General features: G+C 42.1%; 1 protein-coding gene across 3 annotated transcripts; it reads left to right on the top strand.

The window, feature by feature from the left end:
- The first annotated feature begins 112 nt into the window (after positions 1-112).
- GOLPH3L (golgi phosphoprotein 3 like) lies at positions 113-27,912 on the top strand. 3 transcript variants are annotated; one of them, XM_037499973.2, is made up of 5 exons: positions 113-153; positions 1,858-2,052; positions 20,383-20,514; positions 21,593-21,707; positions 24,687-27,912. In XM_037499973.2, the coding sequence occupies exons 2-5, from the start codon at positions 1,870-1,872 to the stop codon at positions 25,112-25,114; spliced, it is 858 nt and encodes a 285-aa protein (XP_037355870.1). In that variant the 5' UTR covers positions 113-153; positions 1,858-1,869; the 3' UTR covers positions 25,115-27,912. The 3 variants fall into 3 exon arrangements, with proteins under 3 accessions (XP_037355870.1, XP_037355872.1, XP_037355871.1); XM_037499975.2 differs by lacking the exon at positions 113-153 and adding an exon at positions 676-716; XM_037499974.2 differs by lacking the exon at positions 113-153 and adding an exon at positions 1,576-1,616.

The following is a 27,912-nucleotide window of genomic DNA, read 5'->3' as shown; positions in this document are numbered from 1 at the left end:
CTGCAGCGAAGGATCAGGAAGTTTGCGCGCTCTGCGTGGCTGCGAAGTTTTTAACCTGCTGGGACGGGGGTCGGGGTGCGGGGGAACAGGTGCCGCCCTAAAATTGAGTGCAAGCTGCAGCCTGCGTCCGGCCCTCTCTGGGAGTAACGTCAGGTAAGAAAAGGGGAGAATACATTTCCTAACGTTCAAAAAGATCCAATTTTTAAATAGGGAAAGGGAGGTTTTTACTTATTTTATTTGGGGGCCATTTGTTTTCAGATTGGATTTTTAACTAGTAAATGCCCGGGGGGTGTTATTCCTGAAAGAAAATGCCGTTTCATTTTTTTTCCCCCTGAAATTTGAAGTTTCTTGGGGTGGTTAGGAAATCTCTAGTCACAGTGCCAGGTAGGGCTGGTGTCCTTAAGCATTTACTTCACGGCCTCTTCCTCCACACTCTGCTCCCCGCCTCCCACCAGGAATTGCACTTGAAATACAGCATTGTGCAAAAGAATCTTTTGAAAGTCGCTTCATTTGTATTTCTTCTTTAAATGTTCCCATGCATTTCTGAGTATGCCTTTTAATCAGTGTATATTTATTAAGCAGTTACAACGTTAAAGACATTGAGCTAGTTTCTGTGGAGGATATAAAACCCAAGAAGACAATCTCCCTGCCCTCAAGGAGTTTACGCTTGCGAGACAGCTATACCCCAGGGGAGAGAGAATAAATGCTAAACGGAAGTAAGTACAAAGTCCGTGAAAGCCCAGCTGAGAGGGAGACCAGTTCTGGACTTGAGGTAGACGGGGAGTGGAGAAGATTTAACTGACGCTTCTCGGTGGATCTTCAGTGGGCCTTTGAAGAGTGAGCAGAATTTAGAGAGAAAGGGAAAGGGGAGGGAGAGAACCCCAACAGGTACTAGAGAGCGGTGGGGAAGGCCCGGGGCATGCTTGAGAAATGGTTTGATGACAGCACGTCCTGGGAGTAATGGGAAATGTTGCTAGAAGGTTGAACAGGGCCCAGGCACAGAAGCTCCAGGTGTTTTTCTTTTAAATAATTGCTGACTTCAAATGTGTATTGTAAATCATCTTAAAAACTAACATCTAGCTTTTTCTAAAAGTATGCCAACTTGAAACTTGGATTGGTGTGATCTCTCTTAATAGATTTTTAAAGCAACTATGGTACTTTGATGTTTTTGTAATTGAAAAAAAAAAATTGCTCATCTTTCACGTTCTCTTGCCGGTACTTTTTGTTGGCAGCTGTTTGTAATTTTGCAAGATAACTAGCGAGGGGTAAAGATAAAGGTTTCCAAAGTAATACTGAATTACTCCACAGTATCTGAGCATTATTCTCTAGACTAGTGAGCTCCAAAGCGAGTGTATGAGTCAGGAGGGTATGGGAAGGTGAGAGTAGAACATGGAATTCTGTTTAGTTTTGTTTTTTTACTTTATATTTTTGTGTTTGATTTATAATGTACCATTGAATGAATATGTAAATTATATGCTTTTGGGGACTCGATGCTGACAATTTTTTTGCTGTTTCATATTGTTTAAGGGGGTATCCACTTTGTGAAAGAGGAGTTAAAATGATGAACATTTACTCCTGAGGTATAGATTATACACAAGAAATCAGAGGCTTAAAAGGTGATCATTTCTACTAATCTTCAGAATTACTAATTTGATGTCTTGTCCATGCCTTTGGAATGCCTATTATACTCTGGAAAATATTTGGGGTTACCTATATTATTTTCCTAGTCATTATGCCTTCTCTCTCTATTGAAGTGTGTACATACTCGTTTGCATTTTCTTTATGCATGTATGAATGTCTACGTGTGTGTTGATTTACATAAGCTCACTTACAGACATTTTTCAACATTCTTTCTAGAAACAGCCGAGAATGACTACTTTAACTCACCGGGCCCGTCGTGCTGAAGTAGGCAAGAACTCTGAAAAAAAGGTGGAAAGTGAGGAAGACGCTAATCAGGACAGGAGTCCGGACAATGAAGACGCAGGAGACTCCAAGGATATCCGGCTCACCCTCATGGAAGAAGTCTTGCTTCTGGGACTAAAGGATAAAGAGGTAATGCAGCTGGGTCTGCTCGGTTATCTCAGAGACTCTTACATACTGGCATGTTTGGGGGAAGGAATCTGGAAGGTACTTTCATTAGTGCTAAGCTGGCCTGAGATTTGTGCTCCATCTGGGGGTTCGAGGAGTTCTGGAGTGTAGTTAATAACTTGCAGGGTAAAAATGCAGAATATAATTACTTGAAATATAATTATAAAATTACTCCAAATTTTTAGGGATTGCAAAACATTTTATGACACTGTCTAAAATTTTTGCACTTGTAGTTAAGACTGATGGTATTTAACTAACCTAAAGAGGGTCCTCATTGACGGCTTCTTAAGCTTTAGGGAGAAGAAGTATTTTAGATGAGAAGACAAGGAGCATGCTAATACTTGCTTTCTTACAAAAATAAATGATGGGTATGTTTCTTCTGATATAGCTTTTTGTGTTTCCTATTCTGTGGATCCTTAGAAGTTAAATATTGACAACATTATTTTAATTTTAGAAAATGTTTTTAAATTAATTTCAGCATTCTCAAATTCCCCTTATTACTAGTACATTTATAATAGAATTAGTCTTGAGATAGCAAGTCTAGTGATTGAACCAAATATTTTCTTACTTTTCTACCAATAGTATATATTAACCTTCATTTGCAATTTAACTTGTATTATATTTTCCCTTAATTAATTCTTCCCTAATGAAGAGGTTTGGAATATGTATAAAATGTTATATTTTTAAAAATACTAAATGTGGTTTGTTCAGTTGTCCTTAGCTAGAAATTCAGTAACAACAAGCATCTAATAGTGTCTCTTTTCTACTTTATTCCTCAATTTGTGAGTACCCTTGTGTCCTAAACTTTACATTTGATTTTCTTTCTTTTTTCAAAGATTTATTTATTTATGCGTACAAGAACTGGGGCACAGCCAGAAGTGTGGGGGTTGAGAGGATTCACCAGAGACAGAGTAAGGAGCAGAACAGGCAGATTGACTGAAATACACTGTTGAGGGGAGCAGCCAGGAGACAGGCGAGGTCTGCTGAGCCATGTGGGTTGCTCCCTGGCTGGAGATGGAACTCAAGCTGCAGTGGCTGCAGATAGCTTCATAGTGCTGAGACTTAACCCCTTGCACCACCAGGGAGACCCCACATTTGATTTTCTTTATCACTTTTTTCCTTCTCTTTTTTTTTTTTCATATCAAATTACTAACTGGAACAAAACTTGCTATGGCCTGTGTATTGTTAAAACTAGTAATAGAGACATGCTGTATGTACTTGGCAAGACATAAATATATCAGAAAACCTTGCCTAGAAGTGTATTTTCCTATTTGCTAAAAAAGTTGATAAGACTGTAGTTTTACAAAAATGACAAATGAAAATGCAAAACTGACTCACCAAAAGAATGTCAGAAGAGACCTGAAGATTAGGTGGCATCAACGCTGTTTTGGGATGTGTACTTGGTCTCTAGGAAACATTCACTGACTTTATAAGAAGAGTACATTAGAACTAAAAAGCTATTTGGTTTGTTTTAGCTTTGAATAGAAATGATTGATTTCCTGCTCACCCTAGAATTTTTGCTTCTGGTCAGTAGTAGAGAAACTGCCTTTGGACTTGCCTTTGTGTGTTTCTAAATTATAGTCATTTATTATATTTAAGGAAATAGAATAAAATAATAAAAGAGCTTATTTAGAACTATGAGAGAACCTGTGTGAGCAAAGGTATGCTGGGCGAGAGAACCCGGGTGAGCAAAGTTATCATAAACTTGGTCCGTTTGGGAGGTGATGGAGAAACCAGCAGGAGTGAAGTAGGTCATGTTCGTGACATTCAAAATTGGCAATTAGATTTAGACTAGAGTGTGGAGGATTTTGAGTGCCAGGCAGACTTTAGATCCTTTCCTCTGAGTAAAATAAGATCATACTTAATGAAAACAGCAAAGTTCATTTAATCTTTCAGTTCAAATTAAAGACTTTTGATATTTTTGCTCTAAATTCCTTGTGAGTACATGTTTTGATGTGTATATAATTACTTGTTTTTACATGGTTTGAGGTTTGTGACATGTCAAAAAGAATCCTCAATATTGAACTCTGTTTCCCAAAGTTAACTTTTGCTGAAGATTTCCATAAGACTATTTCAAACCTAATACTATAATACTTAAAAATCTGTTTGAAAAGACATTGAAGTAGGAAGTGATAAAGAGAGACTAATCTTTCAAGAACTGTAGGCTGAGGGAGGCGTGCTAGTAGGTCATATATCAAGTCACGCATGCTGTTCTATTCATCCCTCTCTTAAGATTCTTTAGAGGAGAAGCTGCCACAGCCTGATTTTAAAATATTAAGTTTCATTGTATTGTGAAAATGATCAAGACATTTATGTATAATATATAACATATTTACATATTGTCTGCTGAAGAGTCTAACCTTTCAGTACATTTAAAATTAGATGTTATCTCTGTTTAGTAACACTGACCTCAACAGAGAGAATCAAACTTGAGCCTGACAAAATAACTACATTTATTTCATATTGCAATAAAAAGCCTGTTTGTCATTATTACCTTTGGTGGAAATTTTTTTTTTTTTTAGATTTATTTATTTATTTATACAAGCACTGGGTACAGTCAGAAGCACGGGAGAGTGAGAGAATTCACCAGAGCCAGAGCAGGGAGCAGAGCAGGCAGAAGGACGGAAGTACGCTGCTGAGGGGAGCAGCCCGGTCTGCGCGCCATGTGGGACCCTCACCCGGTGGCCGGGGAGCAGCTGGGGATCGAACTGGCGCTGCAGAGGCTGCAAGCAGCTTCGCAACCCAGCGCTCAACCGCTGCGCCACCGGGGTGGCTCTGGTGGAAATTTTTATATAAACATTATTAACTCACGTACAACTGATACTTCAAATAAATGCTTTAATTGCTAGTATATAAAACCTCTCCTTTATTAGAATCTTTATTATTAAGTTGCCTCCTAAGAGGAGTAAGCCCTATTAATGCTTTTGGCTTTTGGCCATAATCTTTTTAGTTTGTGGACAGTGTTTTCTTACTCACTTCCCTTCCTTGCAAAGCTTTCTCCTGGCAATGCCATCTGTTGAGTACTTACTGTTCCCTGAGACACAAAGCTTTTCATCATATTTTTCATGTCACTGGAGCAATATTTCACCAGAAGTATTGTTTGTTAAGAGTATTACTGCAGGGCCTCCCCTGGTGGCGCAGCAGTTGAGCGCTGGGCTGCGAAGCTGCCCACAGCCTCTGCAGCACCGGTTTGATCCCCAGCTTGATCCCCAGCTTGATCCCCGGCCGCCTGCGAGGATCCCACATGGTGCGACAGACCTCTCCTGCCATGCCCGCCTCTCCCCTCAGCAGTGTATTTTGTCAGTCTGCCTGTTCTGTTCCCTGCTCTGGCTCTGGTGAATTCTCTCCCCTCCCGTGCTTCTGACTGTACCCAGTGCTTGTATAAATAAATACATAGATAGATAGATAGATAGATAGATAGATAGATAGATAGATAGATAGATCGATCTTTGGAAAAAAAAAAAAAAAAAAGAACGTTACTGCAGGGGGCCTTACTACCCCAGCCAGATAAGACACTGGCAAGCAGCTAAGAAAAGAACGTTACTGCAGGGGGCCTTACTGCCCCAGCCAGATAAGACACTGGCAAGCAGCTAAGAAAAGGGCCTCACACAATGGGGCCGAAGACTTTTAAAAAGCCTCACACAGTAGGGCTGAAGATTAAACATCCCTTTGTTTTTTTGTTCTTGGTCATAATAGAAAAAACTTCTCAGAATATACCTTGGGCAATAAACTATACGTATAAAAATATTGTAAGAACATGGCACGGAGAATTACTTGCTTAAAAATTAACACTGAATAATTTGGCCCACTTGACAATGGGAAATAATTATTGTGCAAGGGCATGCCTGATAAGCAGCCCAGAGCTGGCTGCAATTTTCCTTATGTGGAAGTTCCGTAAAGAAGCCTTGTAATGATTCATAGAGTTGATTACGATAGGAGTTTCTAGCTAGAAAAAAGTTCTAATAACTGATTACCAGGAAGCAACTGGTCTCTAGCTGCAGGCCCTATAAATAGAGGAGTCTCCTGATATTGTAGCCTTGGCGGATAGGGAACGTACCAAGGACTACAGGCTGTCTTAGGTAGTTGTTTAGGCTGAAATAATGAGCCTAAGTTTTAATTATCTATTAACTTTTAAGGTCGCTTCTTTTCTCAAAATCTGTAGGCGCCAAAATGTCTGTGGGAAAGGAATGTACTGATTGTTTCTGTTTTGCTTCTATGCAAAAGGTGATGTAAACCCACCGCTTGCCATAATGTATAAATAAAGACCCGCTGAGACCCTCAGCAGGAGATACTTGCACCAGATAGTGTCTGTGTCTGCCTCACCCACCTTCCCCTCAGCCCTCAAGTTGGCCGACGCGGTCTCATCCTTTCAGGGACACCTGACCCGACATTTTGCCAGAGCTGGTCTTCGGCAGAATGTCTCTTATGTGTCAAGTGAGGGCTGTTGAAAGAGAACCAATACAGTAGTCCCTGCTTTTGAGATAGTCTAGGGGTATGAGAGTAACTGGAGATGCTGGCATCAGGCAAGTCCCCAGGCTGCTGCAGAGGCAGCTCAGTCTCATGGAGCGCACAGGGGAAAGGCTCCTGGCTCGGGTGAGTGACGGAAGTGGTAGTGAAAGAGGGAAGGAGAATTACTTGGAAAAGACTGCTACAAGGTGGGAACTCTTGACCTGAATTCTGAAGATGAGCATCAGTTCGTCTGTGGAGAGGGACAGGTTCTGGGAGAAAAGACCTTCAGCTGCATGTTTATGATCATTTCAGTGACTTGCAACTGGAATAACCTCAGAGATTTCAGAGCATTCCAGCTCCTTTAAATGGAGTCAGGTGTTTGAAACCTAGTTACCAAACAGCTAGATGTCCAGTTACGTGTTTTATTGTTCAGCTCTCCTAAAATTATGAAATACAGTATATCCAGAGACATATATAAAACACATATGCAGAATTTAACAAGTAATTTTAAATCACAAACTCCTGTAGCTGCCATCACTAGAACATCAGCTCCCTAGACATATCCCCCGCGCACCCCTAACCTCATGTTCCCTCTCTCTGCTTTTAACATGTGTGTATGTCCCTTAACCTTTTTTTTTAGTGTTTTTAAACCTTAAGTTGTTGGGTTAATGCTGTTATGTGTTATTTTGTTCAATATGTTTGAGATTCATCCGTGTTATTGCATATAAATTAGTTCAGTTCACTATAAGACAGTATTTCATCATGTGAATATACCTCCATTCATCCTACTGGTTACTAGACATTGGGGATTCCATTGTGAACGATGCTGCTAAGAATATTCTTGTATTTATCAGTTACATTCTTTGCACATATAGAAAAGTGGTAAATAAAACTGGATAGAACTTTTTTTTTTTTAAGATTTATTAATTTATTTATACAAGCACTGGGCACAGTCAGAAGCATGGGAGGGTGAGAGAACCCACCAGAGCCAGAGCGGGGAACAGAACAGGCAGACTGGATGAAATACACTGCTGAAGGGAGCAGCGGGAGCCGCAGGAGAGGTCTGCACGCCATGTGGGACCCTCGCCGGCAGCCTGGGATAGAACTGGCACTGCAGAGGCTGCGCGCAGTCCAGCACTCAACCACTGTGCCACCAGGGGAGGCCCAGAACGTTTATTTTAAATGCTAAATTTATGTTAATACTAAATTTGTTCAAGCTTCTAATGATCAACCATCAGTTATAATTCACTTATAATTTATTAGCAATGGGAGAATGAAAGTAAAACCTTTTTTTAAAGCTGGTAAAAAAAACTTAGTGAACTAATCAAAGTTAAAAAAGCTCTCAATGAATGACTATAAATGGAGAAAATTGCTCCTTTTCAAAAGTGACTAAGTCTTGGGCCTCCCCGGTGGCGCAGCAGTTGAGCGCTGGGTTGTGAAGCTGCCCGCAGCCTCTGCAGCGCCGGTTCAATCCCCGGCTGCTCCCCGGCCACCGGAGGAGGGTCCCACATGGCGCGCAGACCTCTCCTGCCGCCCGCTGCTCCCCTCAGCAGTGTGCTTCGGTCCTTCTGCCTGCGCTGCTCCCAGCCCTGGCTCTGGTGGATTCTCTCACCCTCCCGCGCTTCTGAATGTACCCAGTGCTTGTATAAACAAATAAATAAACAAACAAATAAGTGAAATAAATCTTTAAAAAAAAAAAAGTGACTAAGTCTTAAAACATTTTATTACTGGGCCTCCCCGGTGGCGCAGCGGTTGAGCGCTGGGTTGCGAAGCTGCCCGCGGCCTCTGCGGCGCCGGTTCGATCCCCGGCTGCTCCCCGGCCACCGGAGGAGGGTCCCACATGGCGCGCAGACCTCTCCTGCCGCCCGCTGCTCCCCTCAGCAGTGTACTTCGGTCCTTCTGCCTGCTCTGCTCCCCACTCTGGCTCTGGTGAATTCTCTCACCCTCCCGCGCTTCTGACTGTACCCAGTGCATGTGTAAACAGAACAAACAAACAAACAAATAAATAAATAAAACATGCCTCTATAAAAAAAAAAAAAAAAAAACATTTTATTACTAAAAGAGTAAATGTCTTGGGCCTCCCCGGTGGCGCAGCGGTTGAGCGCTGGGTTGCAAAGCTGCCCGCAGCCTCTGCAGCTCTGGTTCTATTCCCAGCTGCTCCCCGACCACCGGGGGAGGGTCCCACATGGCGCACAGACCTCTCCTGCTGCCAGCTGCTCCCCTCAGCAGTGTACTCAGTCCTTCTGCCTGCTCTGCTCCCCGCTCTGGCTCTGGTGAGTTCTCTAGCCCTCCCGCGCTTCTGACTGTACCCATGCTTGTATAAATAAATAAATCTTTTTAAAAAAAAAAAAAGTGAAGCCAGGAAAAAAAAAAAAAGAGTAAATGTCTTATTTTGTTAGGTCACTAACCTGGTCGTGCCTTTTAGTTCCCTGATTGCACAAAATGAACAATAAATCTCTTGTCAGTAGTCACGGCCAGAATATCAAAAGGACTCGTTTGTCGGGTTCTGTGAGTTTAACATTGAATGTTTAAAAAAAAAAACAAACTTTTATTTCATCCAGCCACATAGCCTCAGTTATTTACTGTTGGTATACAGGGAAATGTGGGAGACCAAAGTCCCATCTTAATAGTAGGAAAATATAGTTTAAGCTGTTTCATTGAGAGCCTGAGTCTCCCTATATGCCATACCCCCAAATGCACACTGTCCTGAAATATCTTGTATTGATACTAAAACCCACTCGCTTACATTTGGGCGCTGCCTGAACCAGCTGCACTGTCTTGCGAGCCCTCCCTCCTCTTGTCTCTGTCATGTTGTATTTGTGTAACTTAAGAGGGTTCAAAACATTTTGCACGTTCTCTTCCTTGATCCTGTGAAGCAAATATCCTTTTTTTTAATGGGAGTCAGAGTTAAGTGGTCATTTGGCCAATATGTTGTGGAATTTATAGTCCTCCTGACTCTGAGGTTAAAAGGACATGCTTGCTGAACAGGTATCACATAATTTTCTGTATTTCTTACTAAGTGAACTGCTCAAAGTTGTTCATTTCTTGGTGTGACTCCCCCTCCCCCAAGAACTTGATCTTCTAGAATAACTTCATATGGAGTTCAATTTATACCTCCTGTTATGATAAGAGAGCACTGAAACACTCGGGCCACAGGAGAGCTAGTATTGCAATGAAGTGAGTCAAGGGAATTTCTTGGTTTCCCAGGGCATTTAGCAGTTAGGTTCAGTTGGGCTTTTTTGGAAAAGCAGATGTTACTTGGAAAAGTTGATGGTTTCTAATTTTAGCTTTATGTTTCTGAGATGTGGGACCCTGCTTCCACAAATCTTTCATGCAAATTTAAAAAAAGCTAAGTTTGTACTTGAGATTATACTGGAGGGGAGCCCAGGGGAGCACTCTGCAAAGGGCAGACCTGGGTTTTGCAAAAGGAACAGAGAGGCTGGGAGGAGAGAAGGGAGTGAGTGTGTCAAGTGAGGGGAAGACCCTGTGGGCCTGGGACGGACTAGAGCTGTGAGGTGAAAAAATAAACATGATCACTCATGGATGAGGGAGGGAGGGAGGAAGGGAGGTGCGGGGGGCGGGGGCAACTTGAGAGGATTCATCAGAGACAGCAGGGAATAGAACAGGCAGACTGACTGAAACACACTGCTGAGGGGAGCAGCGGGCAGACAGGAGAGGTCTGCTGCGCCCTGTGGGTAGCTCCCTGGCCAGGGATTGAACTCATGCTGCAGTGGCTGCAGATAGCTTCATAGTGCTGAGACGTAACCCTTTTGCCAGCAGGGGGGCCCCATGATGTGCCTTTCCTGATGATTGGTGATGTTGAGCACCTTTTCATGGCCCCATTGGCCATTTTTATGTCTTCTTTGGAAAAGTATCTACTTGGGTCCTTTGCCCATTTTTAGCTGGATTATTTGTTTTTCACTACTGAGTTGTATGAGTTTCTTTTATTTTTTGAATATATGGTATGTATTTCCTCCCACTCTATATGTTGCTTTTTCATTTTGGCGATGGTTTCCTCGGCTGTGCGGAAGTGTATTACTTTGACGTGGTCCCACTTGTTGATTTTTTTGCTTTTGTTACTTAAGCTTTTGGTGTCAAATGCAAAAAGACATTGCCAAAACCAGTATCAAGGAACTCACCTGCTGTGTTTTCTGCTATTAATTTTACCATTTCAAGTGTTACTTTTTAAGTTTTTAATTCATTTTGAGGTTTTTTTTTTAATCTTGGTAGGCGATCTCTGTGCCAAGGATCAGCCTAAGGTACAAACTTAAAGTCTTCTCAGTCTTGGCAGTTTATGGTGATTTTCTCATTTCCTCTGTTGAATATCCTAGTCTTTGGTGTCTGGTTCTCAAAATGGAAAGCAGAGACATGAAGAGGAGAAAGGTTCCAGCCCTTCAAATCACCTGTCAGCTACCAGGTGGAATCACCTGTAAGCTACCGGGTGCAGGCAGGAAGGGCTTGCAACAGCAGGGAGGTTGCCCTGGACTCTGTGTCTCCAGCTTCCTCCTCAGAAGCAGCAATCAGTGCTCAGAATGCAGGTTCCAGTATCTGAAGGACAGGATTCTCACATGCCCATCCTGTTCCCGGAATGTGTTCCGGCCGCCTGCCCCTGGCTGCCTGCCCTGGGCCAGGGATAGGGGATGGATGCCCTTGCTAACACGAGCTGAAATTAACTCTGACTTACCATCCACGCCTCCCCGGGGAAATGCAAAGCTTCAACAGACTCCAGAGTTTCTGAGTATTTATACCAGATAGGTTTTGCTGGTGCAGTAGTTGTCTAGATGGGAGGACAGTTTTCTGGTGCTGCCTAGTCTTCCATTTTCCCAGAATTCCCACCACATTTGTCTTTTGTATGTCCTTGCCATGTTACCCTCCCCATTTGTGGGTTTTTTTTTTTTTTTTGCTTGTTTGTTTTTCACTTAAGTTTTACATTTCTGAAAAGAATCTTTGAAAAAAAGCCCTTTACAATCCAGTAGTGACCTTTCCATTCTGTAGATCCCTGTGCTCAGTTGCTGAGTGTTCTGGATTTTATTTTATTTTTTTTCTTTTTATAGAGGCATGTTTTATTTATTTATTTATTTATTTGTTCGTTTGTTTTGCTTATACATGCACTGGGGACAGTCAGAAGCGCGGGAGGGTGAGAGAATTCACCAGAGCCAGAGCCGGGAGCAGAGCAGGCAGAAGGACCGAGGTACACTGCTGAGGGGAGCAGTGGGCGGCACCTCCGGTGGCCGGGGAGCAGCCGGGGATCGAACCGGCACTGCAGAGGCTGCGGGCAGCTTTGCAACCCAGCGCTCAACCACTGCACCACCGCTCAACCACTGCGCCACCGGGGAGGCTCTGTATACTGCTTTTAATCAGTAAAGAAAGAGCTATTTGCAAACAAAAGGGATAACTGCACACACACTTAGTCTTTCTCTTTTGATGTTTGATTATACCATAATTGCCTTTAAGGCTTTCTAAAGCTGTTTTAAATCATTTGAGGAGTTGTAGGGAGATAGATTTAGAGCCCTAAATGTGATTTCAGAATTTTAGTCCCCTTTCTTTGGACAATGTGTAGCAATGAAAATTCCCTTTTCTCATAAGTAACAGATTGTGGTAAAGGAAGTCATGTAACTTACTGGTTTTGATGCTACAATAACTTTCACATTTTCTAGCGTTTAAAAAAAAATGAGATCTAAAGCATATACAGAAATATCCAGAGATTACCAATTGCTTTCCTTCACTTTGGATCTTTTTCACTGATGAGGCATTATTACATGTTGTTTTGACAACGACTATTTTAAAGACATAAATAGCTCAACTGAGGACTGAGAAAACTAATAAGCTGATCTTTATGACCAACTTTGCATCTTTCCAGCTTTCTGAATAAACCTGAAAGGATATAATATTCATGTAGGTAGTTTATGAGAAATTATATCTACGTATGTGATCCACCCACTCCCAGCCACGGAAATCACCTGTTAAGCCGGAATCACGCCCTGTCACAGTTCCTCATTCCCCACCACAGTGAAGCAGGAGAGAGAGCTGTTAATGTCTAACCTCTTATGAAACATCTCTGTTGTCTGGGTGGACAAAGAAATATGATCTAGAGTTAAAAATAAATCATATCAAGTTTGTAAAATGAGAATTTGAATCAATTTCTGCAATTTACTCAAAGTGCACTTTAAGGGAAAACAGTATGTTAACTATATGTTTTTAAGAGGGAAAGATTTTAATAAAAATAGTTTTATATTAAATACAAACAATGTAAACCAATGTTACCTTGATTTAAAAAATGTAAAAAAAAGTTTTGCTTAGGGGCCTCGCTGGTGGCACAAGGGGTTAAGTCTCAGCACTATGAAGCTAGCCACAGCCACTGCAGCACGAGTTCGATCCCCAGCCAGGGGACTACCCACATGGCGCAGCAGACCTCTCCTGTCTCCCCACTGCTCCCTCAGCAGTGGATTTCAGTCAATCTGCCTGTTCTATCCCCCACTCTGTTTCTGGTGAATCCTCTTACCCCCACAACTCTCGCCTGTATGCCAGTTCTTGTATGCATAAATAAATAATTAAGTCTTTAAAAAAAAAAAGGTTTTGCTTATATAAGCTTTGATAACCCCTGGGGATCATCTTATAGACATGGCCATTGGAATTGGGCATATGGAAAGGGCTTCAGGAAGACAGTAGAAGACAATCCCCCATAGAAGTTAAAACAATTTTAGTGTCGGGATTTGGAGGGAGGGAAGAATTTTTTTTTCTGAGATTTTTTTCCTAATAAAGTGATATTTTCTCATTGTAGATAATTTGAAAGAATAAAAAAAACTTTTGAAAAGTAGAACAGTATCTTACATAATTGTGATAATTTTGAATACACTTTTGTATTTGACTGTTTTTCATCCAGCTTTATAACAACTTTCTGATTTTTTTTAACTCCTTATAAGCCTAATTTTTAATGATCCTAGGAAGTTTCTTTGTTATCTTTGCTATTTGTACACTAAGCAGCAACTTCAGAACCTTTGGCCTTCAGAGTTTTTTTAAGGTGTGTCTTCGAGGAAGTTTGAATGAGGAAACTAGGTGGAAATTCAAGCATGAAGTGTTGACTGTCTGAATTTATTGAAATCTCATTCTGAATCTCTTACTAGGACAAAATGTCATTGTAAAATCTTTGACCCCAGAATTTCTTCTAGGAATTTGTTCAACAGAAAAAACACACACAGGTGAATACAGCAGGCCCTCAGGGTCTTTTCTCTCAAAATGGTTTTATTATATTGATGAGAAAAAGGAATCAGTTCCCCAGGGGGGCCACTATCTGTAGGAGCCCACACATTCCTCCTTTGTCTGTGGGTTTTCTCCTAAATCCTGAGGACAAGCATGTGAGGCTCATTGGCGCCCTGTCCGGGGCTGGGCCTGTCTCCCTCCCTGAGCTGTGGGCATAGGTTCTGGCTGCAGAAGACCCTGAACTGTAATAAGTAGATCAGAAAATGAATGAATATAGATGATTGTTTAATACTAGAAGTGTTTGGGGTCTTTATTTAGAGATTAGTGATGTTTTCATGACCAGAAATATGCTGTAGGAACTTAACTCTTTTTCTCAATTTTTTTATCAAGGTGACATTGGTTTATATCTCTGTATATGTTTTAGGAGAACAGCTCTTTAAATAGCTATTCTCTCTACGCCCACCACCAAAGCACCACTAACTCTCTACTATAGTTCTCTGAACTCCCTCCGCCCTTTGCTCCCACCCAACGCCCACCTCTGGAAAACTCAGTTCTGTGGTCAGAATCCAGGTTTTTTTTTTTTTTTTTTTTTTTTTTTTTTTTTGGCTTGGTTTTGTCTGTTCCTTTGCTTTGTTTCTTTATATTTTACGTAAGAGTGAAATGGTTGCTAATTTTCTTTCTCTCTCTGTCTTATATCACTTAGCATAATAGCCTCAGTTCCATCCATGTTGTCACAAATGGCAAGATTTCATCTTTTTATACCTGAATATTACTCCATGTGTACACTTACCACATCCTCTTTATCCAATCGTAAGTCAGTGAGCATTTAGTTTGTTTCCATATCTTGGCAATTGTAAATAGTGCTACAGTGAATTTAAGGTGCATATACCTTTTCATATTAGTATTTTTATACTTTTTGGATAGATACCTAGAAGTGGAATTATTAGATCATTTAGTAGATATATTTTTAATTGTTCAAAAAAGATTATTTATGCATACAAGAACTGGGGTACAGGCCAGAGGTGCTGGGAGGATGGGGGGTGAGAGGATTTACCAGAGACAGAGTGGGGAACGGAACAGGCAGATTGACTGAAGTACACTGCTGAGGGGAGCAGTGGGCAAGTCAGGAGAGGTCTGCTGCGCCATGTGGGTTGCTCCCTGGCCAGGGATTGAACTCATGCTGCAGGGGTTGCGGACAGCTTCATAGGTTGCGTCTTAACCCCTTGCGCCACCAGGGAGGCCCTATTTTTAATTTTTTGAGGAACATCGATACCATTTTATAGATATTACACCTATCCCCACAACAATGTACAAGGGAAACTTAACTCTTATTTATATCAATTAGCAAGTAGTAAAGTTGATTTCATTATAAGTCATTTCTCTTACAGTCACAGTTCCAAGAACCTAACCATGATGTTAAAGTAGAACTTACTATATTTCTTCATAAAAATTTTTTGTAATGGGGCCTCCCCTGGTGGTGTAGCAGTTGAGTGATGGGCTGCGAAGCTGCCTGCAACCTCTGTAGCACCAGTTCGATCCCCGGCCGCCGGGTGAGGGTCCCACATGGTGCGCACAGACCTCTCCTGCTGCCCGCTGCTCCCCTCAGCAGTGTATTTCGTCAGTCTGCCTGTTCTGTTCCCCGCTCTGTCTCTGGTGAATTCTCTCACCCTCCCGCGCTTCTGACTGTTCCCAGTGCATGTATAAATAAATAAATAAATATTTTTAAAAAAAATTTTTTTGTAATGGCTGTAAACATAGCTACCTAAGCAGACATTAGTAAAAGCTTGGATAAATTTCATATTCTGGTGCAGCACCCTCACCCCCTGCGAGCAGCAGCTGCCTGCTTCCTCCAGGCCTGCCCCGGTGCTGGGGCAGCGGCAGCCTTTCTGGCCTCTTTCCGCATTTAAAATACAATACATCATCACTACAATGAATATGAAGATCTGTATTTATTGATGTGGAAAGAGGTCTAAAATAATGGGTAGGGGCCTCCCCGGTGGCGCAGCAGTTGAGTGCTGGGCTGTGAAGCTGCCCACAGCCTCTACAGCGCTAGTTCGATCCCCGGCCACTGGCGAGGGTCCCACATGGCGCGATAGACCTCTCCTGTGGTGCCCACTGCTCCCCTCAGCAGTGTACTTCGTCAGTCTGCCTGCTCTGCTCTCCCCTCTGGCTCTGGTGAATTCTCTCACCCTCCCATGCTTCTGACTGTACCCAGTGCTTGTATAAATAAATAAATAAATGTTTAAAAAAAATAAAATTATAAAATAATGGGTAAGGGAAAAAGTTGTCACCGGGTATTATTTTATTTCTATAAATAATATTAATAGAGCACCTCCATGGTGGCACAAGGGGTTAAGCACCGCACGATGAAGCAATCCGCAGCCTTTGCAGCACGAGTTCAATCCCCGGCCAGCCAGGGAGCAACCCACATGGGGTGGCAGACCTCTCCTGTCTTGCCCGCTGCTCCCCTCAGCAGTGTGTTTCAGTCAGTCTGCCTTTTCTGTTCCCCACTCTGTCTCTGATGGATCCTCTCACCCCCTGCATCTCTGGCCTGTACCCCAGCTCTTGTATGCATAAATAAATCAATCTTAAATAAATAATATTAATAGAATATGTACATATGTATAAAAATCTTGAAATATACCCACTAAATTGTTAGTAGTGTTTATCTAGAAAGTATAAGATTGTCAGACTTTCATATTCTAAGTTATGTGTTTCTATAAAGTGATCTTCTTAAATCACATATTGCTTTTATAATCAGAACAAAACAAAGTTTACTATCCAAATCCTCCAAGGTTCTCTGTTGTTCACGAGGCAATGTGCAATTCCATTTGTGTTAATGGGTCCTGAAATTTTTCTCTTTTCCTTCATATATGTATCCTTTGGTTGAATTGGTTAAACTAACTTAATATTGAATGGTGAAATTAATGTGTATGTGCTAGGGACCCTGTATGCCAGAGCAATGGCCCTTTAACACAGAATTTTTATTATAAGTGATTTGAAAATTCAGATAGATTTTTTTTTAAGGCAGATAGATCTATTTAGAGGAAAGTGGACCTTAGAATTATAACTATATTTTAAAGCTCTACATATTTATTTATTTTTTTTAAACTCTAGAATTGCCCTATTTATTTTGTTAGTATTAATTCACCAAATATTGAGTACTGATAATACATATGTGATATTACATACATAACTCTACATACTTATTTTTTGCCTTTTTTCTGTTTGGCATGTAACTCAATAAAAAGTTAGCAAAACTCATTTTTGAAGAGTTTTACGTATTATGGACACCGTGATGCGAAAGGGTGGTGAAAGCATACAGTTTCTACATCCTGGTCTCCACTGTTTATTTATAGTGATTCTCATTTATGGTCCTATTGACCATCTGATATCACTGTCACTGAAACAGAAGTTATAATAACAGGAAGAAATAAGAAAGCTCCTTAGATTGCTGTAGGAGTGACAAATATTTGCACACCTGCTGAGTTTTAAAAAGTCACCATAAAAGCTGTGCCTCAGTAAATAATGCATGTGAAGTAAGTTATACTTTAACCTTAATTAGGCATGTAAGTTGTATAAAACCAAGTATTAATGAAAAAATGAAAAGTCGGGCCTACCTGGTGATGCAAGCGGTTAAGACGCAAGCTATGAAGCTATCTGCAGCCTTTGCAACACGAGTTCAGTCCCCAGCCAGATGCCCACATGACACAGCAGACCTCTCCTGCCTTGCCCACTGCTCCCTTCAGCAGTGTATTTCAGTCGATCTGCCTGTTCTGTTCCCCACTCTGTCTCTGGTGAATCCTCTCACCCCTCCATACCTCTGGCCTGTACCCCAGTTCTTGTATGCATAAATAAATAAATCTTTGGAAAAAAAAAAAGAATGGGGCCTCCCCGGTGGCACAGCAGTTGAGTGCTGGGTTGCGAAGCTGCCCACAGTCTCTGCAGCGCCGGTTCAATCCCCGGCCGCCAGATGAGGGTCCCACATGGTGCACAGACCTCTCCTGCCGCCCGCTGCTCCCCTCAGCAGTGTACTTTGTCAGTCTGCCTGTTCTGCTCCTTGCTCTGGCTCTGGTGAATCCTCTCACCCTCCTGCGCTTCTGATTGTACCCCAATGCTTGTATAAATAAATAAATAAATCTTAAAAAAAAAGAATGTTCTGTTTAAAATAAAAATGAAAAGCCTACTCTTTATTTTTTTTTTTTAAATAGAGGCATGTTTTATTTATTTATTTGTTTGTTTGTTTTGTTTATACATGCACTGGGTACAATCAGAAGCGCGGGAGGGTGAGAGATTTCACCAGAGCCAGAGCAGGGAGCAGAGCAGGCAGAAGGACTGAGGTACACTGCTGAGGGGAGCAGCGGGCGGCAGGAGAGGTCTGCGCGCCATGTGGGACCCTCCTCCGGTGGCCGGGGAACAGCTGGGGATCGAACCAGCGCCGCAGAGGCCGCGGGCAGCTTCGCAACCCAGCGCTCAACCGCTGCGCCACCTGGGAGGCCCGAAAACCCTACTCTTTAAAAGAGAAGTTACAAGTATGATTTGAAGTAGCCTTGAGGCAGGCAATGGAAGGAACTAATCCCAACTTTGAGTCTAAAATTAGATGCTTGGGGGCCTCCCTGGTGGCGCAAGGGATTAAGATGCAACCTATGAAGCTGTCCACAGCCGCTGCAGCATGAGTTCGATCCCCAGCCAGCCAGGGAGCAACCCACAGGGCACAGCAGACCTCCCCTGACTCGCCTGCTGCTCCCCTCAGCAGTGTACTTCAGTCAGTCTGCCTGTTCTGCTCTCCACTCTGTCTCTGGTGAATCCTCACACCTCACACACACAGTCCCCACACCTCTGGCCTATGCCCCAGCTCTTGTATGCATAAATAAATAAATCTTTAAAAAAAAAGAAAAAAGAAATTCTACTTCAGGAAGGAGGAGAAGGACACCAGGAAGATGTGAGATGCAAGAAGGAGTGGAGAGTGAAGAAATTGATAAGCATCTGAGTTAATGTCAATACGTGTTACCTGCATGTCATAATGATGATGTGAATTATAATGTCTTGTGAGGTTAAAAAAAGGATACAACATACAACTAGGAAAGTGGTTAAAATGTTGAGTTATTTTAAAAAATGGATCATATATTTTAAGTTAATCACCATGCATATTAAATTCAAAGGTAACTTTGCTATAGAGTTCAGAACGTCTAAGCCAATAAAGGGAGGAAGATGGAATTTTTTTTTACATTTTAGTAAGTTCTTTGACAATGTTTAGCTGTGTAACCTAAGCCGTGTTATATAAACTCCATGAACCTTGATTTCCTTATCCTCGCAGTGTGATTAGTAGAAGTACCACCCTTAGAGGGAAGTAACCAGACAATGTAAGCAAAAGGCTTAGTGCAAATCTCCAGAATGTTGAATAAATATTAGACATCACCATTACTCCTACTGATTTAGTTCGACTTTTTGTTAATGCTTTAAGCTGCAGTAGATCCTCCCTGCTAACATCTCACCCAGGTTCTTTCCCGTGAGACAAGAGGCCACACCCAGAGTCAGAGAGTGCCAGCTGTCCTGAGAACCCTGGTGGGCCTTCCTTCCATAGCAACTTGCTCAGAAGCTTCAGGATTCAACATTGCCTTTCAGTAAAAAATTCAATGCATAAAGCATCTCCGCGGCCTGGCCCCAGCCAGCCTGCTCCCTTGCCTGCTTTCCAGTGTGGAATGTGGATGCTCAACGTGTTTGAGGTCTTCTTCCTTGACACTGCTGCTTTGAATGTTCTTTTTAAAAAATTGAATGATTTCCTTCCTCTGGAATACCCTCTACCAAATTCGACCTATTCTTCAAACCCCAGGCAGGACCCCTAAGACCAACCCAAAAGTGAGTTATAACTTGAAAACTTGCCATTCAAAGCAAACTTCAGTAGTTCTGGATGCCTGTCTCTTTTGCTGCATTTTCAACCGAGCTTTAATTTAATTTATTTATTATCGTGGAACTTCCCTCAACTTTGCCTAACTGCAAAGGACGAACACTAGTCTTTCAGCTCCTTAAAACAGTGATATGTCTTCAATATGCTTGTATCCCCTATAGCTCCTAAGAAAGGAAAATTAACACTTAAGTGCCGGCTGTATGCCTGGTGCTATATTAAGTCTTTTTTTGTATATAACATCTCATCTATGCCTCACAGCAAACTTAGAAAGATGTTAGTGTCTCCATTGTACCTCTGAGCACATTGCACTTAAGGTTGCTTACACACCCTAGTTACTTACTCGTCGCACCCTAGTTACCTACTGGTCATTGGCAGGCTGGGACTTGACTACACCGGCTGTCAAAATGCTTGTAAACACATATCCTGCAGGAGTAAAGGCTCCAATGTGTGTACATTTTTCTGCTTGATTTAACTTCTACTCCTAAATTTAGAGTGTCATGGAAACAGATTTCAAAGAAGCCTAAATTCTCAAAAATATAAATTGACGTGCCAGTTATTAACAGCCAGACGATAGGAATTCACAAAATAGCTTGACGTCAGACATCACGTTGTTCTGTGCTTTGCATTCATGTGACGTGACGTGAAGTGGATAGCGACGAAGTAGAATGTTCCTAGGATGCTGCTCTGGGTCTGTCCCTTTCAGAACAATTTTTCTCTTCTCTTTTTCCCTTTTCTAGGGTTACACATCTTTCTGGAATGACTGCATATCCTCGGGCCTTCGAGGGGGCATCCTGATAGAGCTGGCCATGCGGGGTCGAATCTACCTGGAACCTGCCACCATGCGTAAGAAACGGCTCCTAGACAGAAAGGTACAGCATCCTCCTTGAACGACCTCTTGACATAGGGAAGGCAGAGACCAGCAGTCCGTCCTGGGAGAGTGGGAAGTTGTGTGTAGTGAGACGAGGTCGATACCACGATGCGGCCGTCCCGCTGACTGTAGCATCCTGCAGCAGAGGAAGCAACCCAGGCGTCCGTGGTCTAAAGAGCTCCAGGATTTTCCGGGGTTTCATCTGCCTCTTTACTACAGGCAAATCCCATTTCTGATACTATTGCTCCCGCCCCTCTGTGACTGTACTGTGGACTAGAGCGCTGTGGAGCAGGGAGCAGACACAGGGGTCAGGCGCTGTCCTGCTTACTCGGTCAACATGAGGGAGCCATTGATTCCTTTCCTCTACAGCAGACCCTCTCCAGCCCGTGAAGCCATCTCCTTACTCCGCGTGTCCATCTCCTTACTGCTCATCCTTCCTTCACAACTTCACCGCCCGCCCGCACTCGGAGACCGCAGTCTCAGGCCTCACCCGCTGCTTATTTTTCTCTTTAACCTCCATGTAGCACTTGACACTTGTGACCACCTCCTCTTAAGACCGTCTCCTTGGCCTTTCCTGTACCACACGCTCTTGCTCCTCTCACTGTACCCTGTTTCCTCTAGTTCTCCATTTCTTAACATTCAGTCTCGGTTTGTCTTCCATTACATCGTTGTCTATCCGTTTGGAGATACCATTTCTTTCCAGCGTCATCTGTTAGCCCCGTGAGATCAGTCCTGTCTTCCTTTCCGCCTGCCAGGACCATATTTAACTAACGGCTGGACATTTCACCGTGGCATTTCCATTAATTAATTGTTTCACCAGTTGGTCTTCTAGACTCAGAATTATTATGGAATCTTTCCTTTATTGTCATTTCTATCCATTTTATCACCAGGGTCCACTTCAAATGTTATTTTGTCTCCCAACTATCACCCCTTATTATTTTAAACTTCTAAGGATAGGACAGTATACTATACTGCTTTTTTGCATTTTCTGCAATACTTAACCAATATTGTATAGTATATTGACAGGTTTTAATTTGAATGAAGTGAATGAACCAGGTTCCTTGCCTCTCTCCTGAAAGGTACTACTAAGGTCAGACAGCCCAACAGGTGACGTTTTACTGGATGAAACTCTCAAACACATCAAAGCCACTGAACCCACAGAAACTGTCCAAACATGGATAGAACTACTCACTGGTAAGAACATGCAAAACAATTCAAAAATTCCACCATTTGTGATCTTTATCCTATTCTTAATAAGATCAGGAAAAGAAATACAGAAATTCAGGGTGTTGAGTAAGATATATGGCTCATTGTTTAAACATCTTTGTTAATATATTTTATTCACATACTGTACAGTTGGCTCATTTACAGTATACAACTCAATAGATTTTAGTATGTCATCTAATTGTGCAATCATCATCACAGCCTAAATTTAGAACATTTTCATTACCCCCAAAATAAACCCCATTATCATTCACAGTTTTCCCAACTCTGCAACCACCGATACACATTCTCTCTCTATAGATTAGCCTATTCTGAATATTTCATATAAATGGAGTCATAAACTTACAACTTTTGTGACTTCTTAGGATGATTTCAGTTTATGCCTGTTGAAGCACATAATAATTCTTCATTTATTTTTCCTTTTTAGGGGCAAATTCAAAAACTTTACTGAGTAACTAGATCTTTGGCATAAACATTTAGATGAATCTTCCACAGGACACTTTCACGTTACAGCCAGTGTCACTTTATGGAACAATTTTTTTAATTGAAGATTTATTGAGATATTTGTAGATTCACATGCAATTATAAGAAATAATACAGAGATCCCTTATTTGCCCAGAATCCCCCACTGGTAACATTTTGCAAAACTGGTATATGACAACCAGGATATGGTCATGGATAAGATTCACCAATATTTTTAGAACGTCTCTGGTTTTAACTGGACTCCTGTTTATTGCCAAATGATGCTTCACTGTATGAATATACCATTTTGTTGATCCATTCATTAGTTTATTGGGTTATTACCCTTTTCTGACTATTATGACTAATGCTGCTATGACCATTCAGAGTCAAGTATTTGTGTGACCATTTCATTTTCTTTGGGTATATATACATAAACTATATATATATAAAATATTGTCATTCATAAGTGTACAATTTAGTGACATTAACTACATCCACAGCATTGCGTAAGCATCACCTCTCTCTACACCCAAAGTTTTCTCATCATCCCAAACATCCCTCTTCCTCAACCCTCATTCCCTAGCAATGCCTCTTCTCTTTCTGTCTCCACAACTTTCTGTACCAGGTGACTGACACAGTGGAACTTTAGATTTCTTGTCCTTCTCTGTCTGGCTTATTTCACTAAGCATAGTATTTTCAAGGACCATTCATGTTGTTGCACTTATTAAAATCTCATGCCTTTCTATAGCTGATTAATCATACATATACATACGTACACACACACCTATCACATCTTGTTTATTAATCGGTTTATGAACACCTTGATTGTTTCCATCATTTTTTTAATATTTATTATGCATACAAGAGCTAGGGCGCAGGCTCAGAGGTGCGGGGATGAGAGGATACACCAGGGACAGAGAGGGGAGCAGAAGAGGTGGATCTACTGAAATACACTGCTGAGGGGAGCAGCGGGGAGACAGTAGAGGTCTGCTACACCATGTGGGTAGCTCCCTGGCCAGGGATCGAACTTGTGCTGCAGTGGCTGCCACCAGGGAGACCCCAGCTTCCTTCACTGTTATGTGGAATACAAAGAAACAAAGAAAGGAACAGACAAAACTAGACCAAAACAAACCCTCAAAAACTGGCTACACTGGGGCCTCCCCTGGTGGCGCAGCGGTTGAGCGCTGGGCAGCCTCTGCAGCACCGGTTCGTTCCCCGGCCACCGGCGAGGGTCCCACAAAAAAAAATAAAAAATAAAATAAAAAACTGGCTACAAAGCTGAGGCTACCAGAGCAAAAGGATCAGGAGTAGGGGACCAAAGTGGGCAGTGCCCAGTGGACCATGGTGGAGGATGATTAGGAGGTTGGTGGGGGTTAAGGTGTGGTAACACCCATTAGATTGGTGTGAATGTGCCACCAAATCATGTGGAATGATGTGAACCAATGTTACCTCAACAAGAGACAATGCAATATTTTTAAAGTGTCCCCTCCAGTTATTTAGAAGAATTTGAGAAAGGTTAATGTTAATTCTTTTTCAGATTTTAACTAGAATTCACTAAGAAGTCACCTGGACTGGGGATTTTCTTTGTGGGGACATTATTGGTTACTAATCTCGTTATTGATGTTGAGATTTTCTGTTTCTTCTTTAGTAGTTTAAATAACCTGTTTCAAGCAAATTGTCCATTTCTTCCAGGTTATCTAAATTGTTAACATACACACAGTCGCCCATAGTATTCTCTTGCAGTTCTCTTTATCTCTGTAAGGTGGTGGTAGTCTCACTTGATTCCTGTTATCAGTCTGCATCCTTCTTTTCTTTGCTTCCTTCTCTCTTGCGTCCTTCTTTTCTTTGGCAGTGTAGCTAAAGGTTTGTCCATTTCATTGATCTTTTCAAAGAACCAACTTCTAATGTCTTTGATTTTTCTCTATTGTTTTCTGTTCTCTATTTGTTTATCTCCATTCTAATATTTATTGTTTTCTCCCTACCTGCTAGCTTCGGGTTTACTTTGCTCTTCTGCTCCTAGTTCCTTACAGCGTAAAGTGAAGTGGTTGCTTTGAGCTTTCTTCTTTTTTGATGCCAGCATTCATATAAATTTCCCTCTGAGCACTGTTTTGACTATTTTCCATGTATTTTGATATCTTGTGCTTTCATTCATTTCTAAGTTTTTTCTAATTTCCCTTGTGATTTCTTCTGTAACACTTTGGCTTTTTGCAATTAACTTCCACGTTTGTGAATTTTCCAGTTTTCCTCCTGTTACTGATTTCCAGTTTCATCCCATCGTGGTCCTAGGAGATACCTGTATGGCATTTATCTTTTGAGATCTGTTGAGACTTATTTTGTGGCTTCCCAGGTAGTCTATCCCAGAGAACATGCTGTGTGCCTCTGAGAAGAATGTGTTTCGTGCCTGTTAGGAGGTGGGGTGCTCTGTAGACGTCTTGTCAGGCCTGGCTGTTTATGACGTTGTTCATGTCTTCTCTCTGTTTCCCACAGGTGAGACCTGGAACCCCTTCAAGTTACAGTACCAGCTGAGAAATGTACGAGAGCGAATTGCAAAGAACCTCGTAGAGAAGGGCATTCTGACCACCGAGAAGCAGAATTTCCTCCTTTTTGACATGACGACTCACCCAGTGACCAACACAACAGAGAAACAGCGATTAGTGAAAAAACTCCAAGACAGTGTGCTCGAGCGGTGGGTGAACGACCCGCAGCGCATGGACAAGCGCACGCTGGCACTCCTGGTGCTCGCCCACTCCTCTGACGTGCTAGAAAATGTCTTCTCCTCTCTGACAGATGACAAGTATGATGTGGCAATGAATCGAGCCAAGGACCTAGTAGAACTGGACCCTGAAGTAGAGGGGACAAAGCACAGTGCTTCAGAGATGATCTGGGCTGTGCTGGCCGCCTTCAATAAGTCCTAAAGCCCAGGTGGGTCTCCTTCCCCCATTAACTAGTGACAGAAACACCATCACTGATTTTTGTGTGATGAAATATTTTCATCATTTTTTTCCTTCTCTTGAATCAGACTTGTGATTTGGGGAGAGCAACTTGAGGGCTTCTCGGTAGATCTTGACCATTCTGAGCAGACTTTATATCTCCCTGAATTTCCACGCCAGAGCAGATGCACTGGGTGAGCCTATACGGGCCCAGTAGGCATTTTCCCTACTTGGTTTATTTCCACCCACTGTGCTTTTGGATAAGCAGGAATATCTGACTGGGATTTGGCGTTCTTTAGCCACAGAATGTGAATGAGGTATTAAACCTTTTGTTACATCATTTAAAGTTTGTTTTTCTATCTTAAATACGTGTTTTCACAGTCTTCGTCTCTCAGACTCTGCTGAGTAATTCAGCTTATCGAAAGAGTTGCCTCTTTGAATAAGGGGCAATGGGGGAAAAGACTAATTTTTGGAGGGGCCTCCCTGGTGGCGCAAGGGGTTAAGACACAGCACTGTGAAGCTGTCCGCAGCCACTGCAACACGAGTTTGATTCCCGGCCAGGGAGCTACCCACATGGCGAAGCAGACCTCTCCTGTCTCCCCGCTGCTCCCCTCAGCAGTATATTTTAGTCAGTCTGCCTGTTCTGCTCCCCGCTCTGTCTCTGGTGAATCCTCTCACCCTCTGCACCTCTGGCCTGTACCCCAGCTCTTGTATGCATAAATAAATCTTTAAAAAAAAACAGAACTACCTTTTGGAGCATATCGTCTCCAGGATTATCTATCCCACTAATGATTTTTCTCTTTCGTTTTCTAAACAAATGAGATATTCCAAATTTGATTACCTGGTTCTCACACTTGTAGAATCAGAAATATTTTCTTTATTCTCTCGGGATTATCCTAGTCCTTTATTCATTAGGACAAAAATCTAAATGAAAAAAATATATCTGCCAACCACCTCCTTGGCACCATTGGCATTACAATTTGTGAGAGAAAGGGCACGTGAGAATCTCCATCTTTTAGCATGACCACCCTGGTTTCTGCAGACAACTTTACATGTCTCCGCTCTGATTGAGGGACTTGTCGGTTGCAGCTGCTGAACAGTGGCATCCTGATGCCAGGCAGTACCTCCACGCTCCAGATCTCCCTGCTGTTGCCTTCCTACATAAATCAATAGATTGGGGCTCGAAGGGTTCTGGAAGTACCTTTAATCCAGAGATACCCTCCTAGTCAGTAGTCTCGTCTCTATAGAACCATCTTTCTAGCCAAATCTCTCAAACATTTTCAAGTCAAAGTGCAGAGAGATGTTTACTTAGAAAAATCCTATTTGGAGGGACAATTTGGTATCAAAAGCTGCTGATGTATAAAGTCCAATATTTGTGAATATCAAAACACAAACACCACGTTGTACAAATATCAGGCATTTATTATGCTGTTACTTTTAACGGATGCTACACCATGACCATTGCAGAGAAAACAGCTGTCAGAGGGCTGCTGCTTGCGACTTAGAATGATTTGAAGTAATTTAAACGAATGATTATAACTTCCTCCCCAAGCCTTTCTAGCCCCACAATATCCCCAACCAATTAACTCTTTGTTCTCATTTTTCACATTGGGTATCACTTAGGTGACTAGAGATAAAAACTTTCATGTGAAACGAATTGTAACTGTGAGCCTGAGCAGAGCTTCAGTCTGACTCTGTAAAGAACAAAGACCAGCTGTGTGTTGTCTCTGCCTGACTCTGTTTTTCTTTCCATTTGAACAATTCAGCATGAATTGAAACCAGGTTTTCCTGTGGAAAGTTTCAGCTTGATTGGGGGGTAGAAGGTGAGTTGAGTTCCTTCTTGCAACTCTCGGCCTGTGTTTATTTCTGTCGCCTCCCAGCGGGTGAGGCTGTCTCCGGTTGGAATCTGCGTAATGTCCGCAGCAGAGTGCTTCCCACTCGGCCTCCTCTTCTGTATAATAAAGATCAACTGTTCGCTCTCTGATTTCCTGTGCAGGTTTACAAGTTGAGTCCCTTTAGCTGGAAATAAGAACCTTACACACCAGGCCAGAGGAGCCATCTTTACACTGGGATACAAGCCTTCGTTTCATCCTGGGTGGGTTACACTAATGTTCTTTTTAACACACGTAGCTAGGGAGCAGGACCCACCAGCACTGACCTGAAGACCAGCTAATGCTGTAAGCCCAAGTTATGTCTCCATCTCAGTCCACTGAGGTACCCAGTTACACCATTATAGCCGTGGAGAGAGTCTGTTCTGCCCGCTGATACTTACTTGTAAGTGAAGCCTGAACTTATCTGAGAATGAAGAGTCTTAAGTTTCAAGCACAGATAACATACCTGAGTTATAGTTACAAATATGAAATGTGATAAGATGACATATAATTGAATATGGGAAAATGTAATTTAATTGTAATTTTCTTATTGCTCTTCCCTTCTTTCTAATATCTGTAGCAAAAGGGACAGTAGTTATTTCAAAGCTTTAGTCCCATAGGTCATCCTTTATGCAATGTTTCTCAAACAAAATCACCAAAGTTGATTTTGGGAGGTGTATGATTGCCGAAATGCCCTTTCCTGGTAAGTCGCTCTCCAGGACCGCGGGCTTAGGAAACTGCCTCTGAGCACAGTCGCTAAAGGCTCGCACATGAAAATCTGAGAACACAGCGTTGTGTTTTATTGTCTATAATTCATGCAAAAATTGTTATGGAGTTACAAATTAACTGGTTTATAATAATAAAAAAAATTGTGTAGGAAACAACGCCAGCTTCTGAGGACTCATTTCAGTG

Source organism: Talpa occidentalis, unplaced genomic scaffold, assembly GCF_014898055.3.
Source record: "Talpa occidentalis isolate TD23 unplaced genomic scaffold, MPIMG_talOcc4v2.1 talOcc4.9, whole genome shotgun sequence".
Classification (NCBI taxonomy): domain Eukaryota; kingdom Metazoa; phylum Chordata; class Mammalia; order Eulipotyphla; family Talpidae; genus Talpa; species Talpa occidentalis.
This window is presented reverse-complemented; position numbering and strand designations above follow the sequence as displayed.

What these genes read in the sequence shown, in the direction of transcription:
- GOLPH3L (XM_037499973.2), top strand. Translation starts at nt 1,870, where the DNA reads ATGACTACTTTAACTCACCGGGCCCGTCGTGCTGAAGTAGGCAAGAAC. An exon ending in TGGGACTAAAGGATAAAGAG is followed by an intron (nt 2,053 to 20,382) that starts GTAATGCAGCTG and finishes TCCCTTTTCTAG; the next exon opens with GGTTACACATCTTTCTGGAA. An exon ending in AACGGCTCCTAGACAGAAAG is followed by an intron (nt 20,515 to 21,592) that starts GTACAGCATCCT and finishes CTCTCCTGAAAG; the next exon opens with GTACTACTAAGGTCAGACAG.